The 8,724-nt window shown below is 41.5% G+C and overlaps 1 protein-coding gene across 1 annotated transcript in view; it reads left to right on the forward strand.

Annotated features, from left to right (window-relative positions):
* Nucleotides 1-8,724, forward strand: part of Wdr43 (WD repeat domain 43) — a 54,463-nt gene that overhangs the window by 18,394 nt on the left and 27,345 nt on the right. Inside the window, exons 6-7 of the mRNA XM_008846476.2 lie at nucleotides 3,829-3,928; nucleotides 7,826-7,890. Coding sequence (XP_008844698.1) covers nucleotides 3,829-3,928; nucleotides 7,826-7,890 — 165 coding nt within the window. The remainder of the gene's footprint in view (nucleotides 1-3,828; nucleotides 3,929-7,825; nucleotides 7,891-8,724) is intronic.

Genomic DNA, 8,724 nt, shown 5'->3' on the forward strand with positions numbered 1-8,724 from the left:
TGCCTCTGCCTCCCGAGTGCTGGGATTAAAGGCGTGCACCACCACGCCTGGCCACAGTACATTTTTTAAAAAAACTTTGCTGCCAGGTGGTGGCACACATCTTTATTCCCAGGACTTGGGAGGCAGAGGGAAGTGGATCTTTGTGAATTTGAGGCTAGTCTGGTCTACAAAAAAGTTCCAGGCCAGCAGGGGCTACCAGGAGACCCTGTCTCAAAAAGACAAAGAAAACAAATTTTAACAGAACCCAGTTTGATAGAAGGGTACAACACCTCCCTCATCTATTTGGAGATTAGACAAATTACCATGGTGACTGACAGGTGCCAGGAACATAGCAGAGATTGGAACCTGAAGTCACAGTTCCCCCACCTCCTCTGGGAAACCTTCCAGGACTGACTGTTCTGCCTGGCTCCCATCAGCACCATCTGATAGCTGTTTACTGCACCAGGGAACTCTCCCCATACATGGCTCTGAAGACCACTAGAGGCTGATGGAAAAAGAGTACACCATCCAAAAGAAATGGGTAAGATAGTCAACTCAGAAGAAACACTTCCTCCATGCTTCCAAGCGAAGCCAGCCATGGTCGAGAAGGACCTTCAACTTATCTTAACGTAGGCGGAACTGGTAAAGGAAAGGAGCCAAGGGCTCCTCCCAAGCCCATGTGACCCCTGAGAACAGATCCTCAAACGACCTCAAGAGTAAAAATAAATTGGTTTGTCTGGGCCAACTGCATGGTCTTAAACACCCAGAAGGAAAGTATAACCAAACATTAAAGGGATCAATATAATTCTTTAAGAGTCCATGTATGTAGTTTCATCTAGACTCAAAAATATTGTCAGATTGTTTAATAGGGATATATAGTCTGACTAATTGAAACTGATTTTGAAGATTTTTTTGTATTTTTGAGACAGGGTCTCCCTGTATCCCCAACTGGCCTGGAACTGACTATGCAGACCAGACTGCATGAGCTCTACCTGTCTCTGCCTCCTAAGTGTTGGGATTGAATACAATCACTACCTTGCCCGGCTTCTCAAAGCACATTTTAAAATTACATGTTACTCATTTGTTATTTTAATTTGTTCCTAGCCTTGTTGAAGTACTAAAGTGTACAAATTGAGGCTGGGAGGATAGTACAGTTGGTAAAGTACCTGCTATGTGAGCACAAGGACCTGAGTACAATCCAGAGAACCCACTTAAAAAGCTGGTTGCGGGCTGGAGCAATGGCTCAGCAGTTAAGAGCACTTGCTGCTCTTTCAGTGGACCCAGATTCAGTTCCCAGCACCCACTCTAATTCCAGGGGATCTGATGCCCTCTTTTGGTCTCCGTGGGTATTACATGCACGTGGTATGCATACATGCAGGCAAATACTCATATATATTTATAAAATAAAAATAAGCCTTCAAAAGAATAAAAAAGTTGAGTGTGATGGCCTGCATTTGCAGTCCAGGGCTAGGGAGGTGCAGACAGGAAGATTCCTGTGGCTCCATGGACAGCCAGCCTTAGCCTAATCAGAGAGAGCCAGGTCAATGAGAAGATCCTGTTTAAAAAGAAAAGATGGTGGGCAACTTCGGAGGAATAACAGCCCAGGTTGACTTCTGGTCTTCATATTTACCCACACATACATATGCACTTACCTGAACACATTCCTATGTACCTATACATACACAAACTTATAAAAATGTATAGATTGATGCATCTTATTTTATATATGTACACACACACACACACACACACACACACATATATCTTGAAACCCTACAGGCAAGATACTGCGTATGTGCATTCTTCCAAGAGTTTCCTCATGTCTCTAGGCTTGTTGATCAATTTAGATTATCACAAATAGGATTGCTATGGGAATTGGTGTATATGCCTGTGTATACTCACAGGTAACTTTGTTTCTGGATCAATAGGAGTGTAATGACTGGATAATTTGCCAAGTGAATATTTGAATATTTATTTTATGATGCTGGAACTCAAATTTAAGGGAACATTTATCTTTTGAAGATATTATCAGTTCTTTTTTTCAGAGTGGTAGTACTATTTGTATCTCCACAAACACTGTTAAGAGTGCTAATTTCACATCCTAGTCCTTGGTTTGGCAATTAATTTAAGATGTTCCAAGAATAATGGAATTTCATTGTGGTAAATTTCATTTCTATAATGCCTAATGATGTTTGTTATCTCTATCCATTGATTATAGTACTTAACTCTTTTTTTGTTTGCCTATATATGCATACAGTTGATTTCATTCTGTAAAATACCCATGAATATTGATTTAATGAGCACTGAACTATTATTACTCCTTGGAGAAATGTAAAGATAGGTTATTTGGGAACCTCTGCTCAAACCTTTGTCATCTAGTCAATACATTGCCTTGTTTTATTGTTTTTATGTGTATTTCTATTTAAAGATGTCCTATTCAGAATATATAGATATTAATATTTTTATTGAGGTTTTGTTCATTTTATATATATTTAAATTTTTAATTACATTTATTTTGTGTGTGTGTGTGTGTGTGTGTGTGTGTGTGTGCGCGCGCGCGCGCGTGTGCATTTGCATGTCAGGGGACAAATTGTGGGAGTCAGTTCTCTTCTATCCATGTGGGTTTTAGGGACTGAACTCTGGTTGTCAGGCTTGTTGCTAGGTACCTTTACCTACTAAGCCATCTCTCTGATCTGAGAATATATTTTTGATTAGCATTGAACTTAGAGCACTGTATGTCATAACTGGATAAAGCTTATCTTACATGTATTTTCTCAAAGGCACATCATAACCTTGGACTTAGGAAAAGTATATAGCACTTTCAGCACTGTGCTTATATATGACTTAAACGCTTAAATCATCAACGATAACCACAAAAGGACACTGAATAGACCCCTTATTTGTAAAATGGAGAGCTGACAAAGTTGTGTGTGTGTGTTCTCTCTCTCTGTGTGTGTGTGTGTGTGTGTGTGTGTATGTGTATCTATGTCTGTGTCAGACTCAGCTGAGAAAAGTAAACATTGAGCAACTTGAGTTTCTCATGACTGATCATGAAAGCTCCACAAACAGTAGTTTGGGGCTATGAATAAATTTTATTAAGTAGATGAATTAACAAAAAAGGGATTGGTGAATCCAAAAGGGATTGAAGGATCATATGTGCACACATGTGCACAAGTACACTAGTGTCTTACTAGGCTGTTTTTCATTATTGTGAAGTAAGTTCTTTCGAGTTGATGATGGTCAGTACAAAGCCAGTCAGCATCCAAGCAGCCTTTTTTTGGTAGTATTGATATACTGGTTCTAAAGTTGTAATAGCAAAGGAAAGGGTATAGAATAACCAAAATAGCTGAGCGTGGTGGCACATGCCTTTAATCCCAGCACTTGGGAGGCAGAGGCAGGCAGATCTCTGTGAGTTCAAGGCCATCCTGCTCTACATAGTTCCAGGCCAGCTGGGGCTACAGGTTGACCCTGTCTCAAAAAGACCAAAATTTAAAAAAAAAAAAAGGAAAAAAACCCCAAAAACCCCCAAAACGAAAACTAAACCCTAAATAGCTTTGAAAATGGGGGGTCGGGGGGTGGGGCACTGGTGGACAAGTGTATAATTTCAAGACTTAATTAGTAAAGCAGTCAATTCTGGCAGTGCAACATGGTAGACAGAGAATAATAGAGAATACTTCCCAGAATTTAATTCTTCCATAAATGTATTAATGTTTTGTTTTCCCAAGCAAGCATACAATGTAATAGTGACATAAATGGTTCCCTTATGGAGTTTGCTTTTGGGACTCAATGCTGTGATTCCCTATAGGGCAAATCTGTCCTCTTTATCTAATGTCTGCTTTTATTATCTAGGCAGGTCCGGTCAGAAAACAAAGAAAAGAGTGCAGTGATGTCTTTTACAGTTACAGATGAGCCTATCTATGTTGACTTGACTTTGTCAGAAAACAAAGAGGTAAGTGGCTTGATTATTTGAGAATTGGTTTTATGTTCTACAAAAATTATTTATAGGGCTGAAGGGGTGGCTCAGTGGCTAAAATGCTTGTCAGGTAAGCATGAGGGTCATAGTAAGTTGGATCCCCAGAATCCATATCAAAACTGGGCAAGTGTAGTGGCTGTCTGTAATTTCAGCACTTGGGAGACAGACAAGATCACTGGGGCAAGCTATAGTTTAAGCACAAGGCTCTGCTTCAATAAATAGAAAGTGGAGAGATAGAGGAAGATATTTAACAACCTTTGGCCTCTACATGAATGCACATGTATCTGCACACATATACCCACACATGCAAAGGTGCATATACGACATATGTGTACACTGTGCACATAAAATTTAGTTATTTATATTTTTTGAATTTTCAATTAAATTTTTGTATATTTCATACATATTTAAAAAATTTTATTTATTTTTATTTTATGTGTATGCGTGTATTGCCTGCATGTAGGTAAGTGCACCTGTGTCATGCAATGCCCGTGGAGGTCAGAAGAGGCTGTCGGATCCCCTGGGACTGGCGTTACGGACAGTTGTTAGCTGCCATGTGGGTGCCGGGATTCGAACCTGGGTCTTCTGCAAGAATAACCAGTATTCTTAACTGCTGAGCCATCTCTTCAGCCCCAGCACAGAATATCTTAATCATCTTTATACCTCCTTCCCCATTGACCCCCTCCCATAGCCCCCCCCCCAGTAGAATTCATATAGTCTGTCATTTGTGTTAACATGTAAAATTAGTGTCCCCAATTGTCCCTCAGTGCAAGGTCATCCACTGAGGTCTAGTCAGCCTATCTAGAGTTCCTCCCTTTAAGAATGTCATTGCTACCTCACCCAGCAGTAATCAGCTGCTAATAATTCTTCGACTAAAATTGGGGCCTGTTGTCCGTTTCCACAGTTCTAGGCTGGGTTTTTGTCTGCTTGAGTTTACATGGGTCTTGTGCATGCTCACACCATTGCCGTAGGTTTGTATGAGCCATGTCCCAGGAGCTTGTAGGACTCTTATTTCCGTATGGTCATGTACCGCCTCCTTGGCTCTTACAGTCTTTCTGCCCTCCTCTTCACAATGATCCCTGAGCCCTGGGTGGATGGATTTTAATACAGGTCTTTATATTCTGTTTTCCATTTCATTCATTCTATTGGTGAGGCTTTCTCCTGTTATTTCAAATTGGCTTATTGAGTTTTTCAATTCCTTCTTCATTTCAGTCTGAGTTTTCTTCAATATTTCTATCTCTTGTGAATTCAGTCCAAAGTTTATCCCTATCTTCTTTTAGTTCTTTGATTTGTTTGTGTGTTCTTTAAATTCTTTGACCATGTTTATGTTTGTTGTTTTAAATTCTGTGTCTTGGGTTATCTCTAGGGGGTTCTCCTTGTAGAGCTCTTCTATAGGATCGGTGGTGTTTCGAGGGAACATACTGTTTTGGTTTTCCATATTATTTTTCCATTGCGATTTTTGGCATGAGGATTTGTTTTGTTGTTTGCAATTCTGATATGAACTTCAAGCTTTCCTTAGTTGAGTTGAAGTCTGCTTCTGTTTGTATTATTGGTGTACTTTGGTTGCTTTCTTATTGGGTATGACCCAAATATGCTGCTTGGTCTAGGCTTTGGGTTCTCTCAGATTTTATATTGGAGGGAGCAGGTGGCTTCAGTCCAGCTATTCAGAAGCTCCTTCAGAGGCCCAAGTTAGGCTCTAGTCAGGCACTCTTGGGCTCCTCCTACAGTCTGGACTCTTACTAGCAGGCAGTCACTGCACAATTTGGGAATTTCACTAGGCCTGATTTAGGCACTTAGGCAGTCTGCTAAGTTCTGGGACCCTACTAAAGGGCAGAGAAGCCTAGGCTTGGGGTAGTGGGATGGACTGTGGGTTATCCCAGTGTAGACGAATGGGCCCATTGTGCTTTGGGGATGCTCACTACCACATGGAGGCCAGATCCAGGCACTCTGACAGTCTTCTAAGGTCTGGGCCCCTCCTGTAGGGCAGAGAAATCTAGGCCTGATGCAGTAGGAGGAGCCACATGTGGTCCCAGCGTAGCCTGTTGGGCACTGCGTGATCTTGGGAAGCTCACCACTACATTGAGGCTGGATCCAGGCACTCTCAGGCAGTTTTCTCTTATTTTTTTAGACAATATTTTTTTGTGTGTGTTAGTATATTCACATGTGTGTGTGCAGGCTCACCTGCCCATGCACACATGGAAAGCAAGAGGAGGACATGGTGTGTCCTGCTCTCTCACTTCTCTACCTTATTCTCTTGAGGCAGACTGTCACTGAACCTATAGATAGGCTGATGAACATCCAGTCCAACAATTCTTCTGTTCCTCACCCCCCCTGCCCCTTTCCCCTGCCCAGCACTGGTGTTAGAGGTGAATATATGATTTGCTTTCATGTTTATGTGGATTCTGGGGATTTGAAGTTAGGTAGGTTCCCATAAGGCAGCAAGCACTTTTATCCTCTGAGCCATCCAACCCTGAGGCACAATCTTGATATGTATCCCTGTTCATCCTGATACTTGGTATGTGTCTTTTGGCTGGCTTTGAACTTGTGACAGTCTTGGTGCCTCAGCTTCCTGAGCCCTGGGATTACAGGGTTTTGCCACTATTCCCAGCCAAATGGTATTATTTTTTCTTTAAAAATTTAAAAAAAAATTTTTATTTATGTGTATGAGTGTTTTGATTGCATGTATGTAAGTCACCCGTGTTGTGCAGTGCCCAAGCAAGTCAGAGACGGTGTCAGATTCCCTGGAAATGCACTCATGGATGGTTGTTAGCAACCATGTGGGTGCTGGGAATTGAACACAGGTCCTTTGCACAGTGCTCTGAACTGCTGAGCTATCCTTCTAGCCCCTTTTTTGGTTTTTCTTGAGGTAGGGTCTCATCCTAAACTGTCTTTCACCTTACTGTGTAGCTAAGGATGTTTTTGAACTTAGGATCCTTCTGCCTCTTTTTCCAAGTACTGAGTTCATAAGTATGCATTACTGTGTTCACTTTATGGGGTGCTGGGGTTTGAACTCAGGATTCTGTGTATGCTAGGCAAACACTCTGCCAATGGAGCTACAACCCTACTCCCCACCTCCTTAAACTGAATGTTACTTTAAAAATCAAACTGTAGGGTTGGAAAGATGGCTCAGTGGTTAAGAGAACTCGCTGCCCTTATAGAGCACCTATGTTTGGTTCCCAGTCCACATGGCAGCCATTAACCTGAGATAATGATTTCATTAAATTATTATTTTGTGGGGCTGGACAAATGGCTCAGTGTTTAAGAGCACACTGACTGCTCTTGCAGAGGACCTAGTTTCAGTTCCCAGCACCAGTGTGGTGGCATACATCTGTCTGCAACTACAGTTCCATGGGGATCTGATGCCCTCTTCTGGCCTCCACGGGCATTGCACATGTGGTACATCTGCATATATGCAGGTAAAACACTCATACACTTTAAATAAAAGTAAATAATTAAAAAATTGTAAAAAAATGTTTTTGTGTGTGTGTGTAGGTTTGAGGACGGCTTTGTGGAGTTTGTTCTCTTTCACCTTTTCGTGGATTCTGGGCTACTTTACCTGCTGAGCCAGCTCTCTGGCCCAAGATAAGGATTTTTTTTTTCAGTCTTTTTGAGACAGGGTCTCCCTGTAGCCCTAGCTGGCCTGGATTTGCTATGGAGAGACCAGGCTGGCCTCAAACTCACAAAGATCCACCTGCCTCTGCCTCTGGAGTGCTGGGATTAAAGGCGTGCACCACCATGCCCATGTTTCTATTGTTTGTTTATGTTTTTATTCCTCTTTTTACTAATGGGATGGGACAAGAGTTGAGTTTTCATGAACTAAATTGAATATAGTATATAATTCACTACAGTTAATCAGCTTGATTTTTCTTTTAGCCTGTCAAGTTAGCTGTTGTTTGCAGAGATGGTCAGGTCCATCTTTTTGAGCATATATTAAATGGGTAAGTAAGATGTTTTTAAAGTCAAAAATACCTTTCTGTTCCCCCATTCCCTTGTTTCGTAGTCCCAGTTCCTCATCCTTTGCCATTATATTCCTATTTCATGAGGTTGTTCTGAAAGCATTCTTTTGTATTTTTCCTCCTTTGAGACAGGGTTCCACTGTGGAGCAACGGCTGGCCTGAGGTGTGTGCTAACACACCCGGCATGAGTACACGAAGAGCTTGAGGTTTTTTTTTGGTCTTTTTGAGACAGGGTCGGTCTCCCTGTGTCCCCAGCTGGCCTGGAACTCACTATGTAGACTAGGCTGGCCTAGATCTCACAGAGATCTGCCTGTCTCTGCCTCACAAGTGCTGGCATTAAAGGGCGCCACCACACCCTCCAAGAACTTGAGTTTTTAGGGCCATAGAACACTTCATTTCTTTGTGGTCAGGAGAGTAGCCTTTTATCCTTTTATGATGTGCGTATAGTAAATATTGATGGCTACAGTAAGTTGTAAAAGAAAGTTACTCAGTTGGAGAGATTTGCTTGTGGTTTTTGACGATGCCTTATTCTCTTCTCCAAAATGTTTGCCCTTATATGGAGATGTGAATCAGTGAAGCATGCCTGTGCTGTTGTCTTGGTAGATGGAGGAGTTGAGGTGTAGGCTTTGTTAAAGTCCAGGGTTTAGCAAGCTAGGGTCTGGGCCAGTAGAGACCACATATGCCCTCAAAAGCCTAAATGGTTACTTTTCTCCAGCCCTTTACAGAACAAGTTTGCCAAACCTTGTTTTACACTATTAAATATATATTATATTATATATATATATGCTCTATATGTTATATATATTAAATATATAT

This window comes from Nannospalax galili, unplaced genomic scaffold (assembly GCF_000622305.1).
Source record: "Nannospalax galili isolate Female #2095 unplaced genomic scaffold, S.galili_v1.0 scaffold683, whole genome shotgun sequence".
NCBI lineage: Eukaryota > Metazoa > Chordata > Mammalia > Rodentia > Spalacidae > Nannospalax > Nannospalax galili.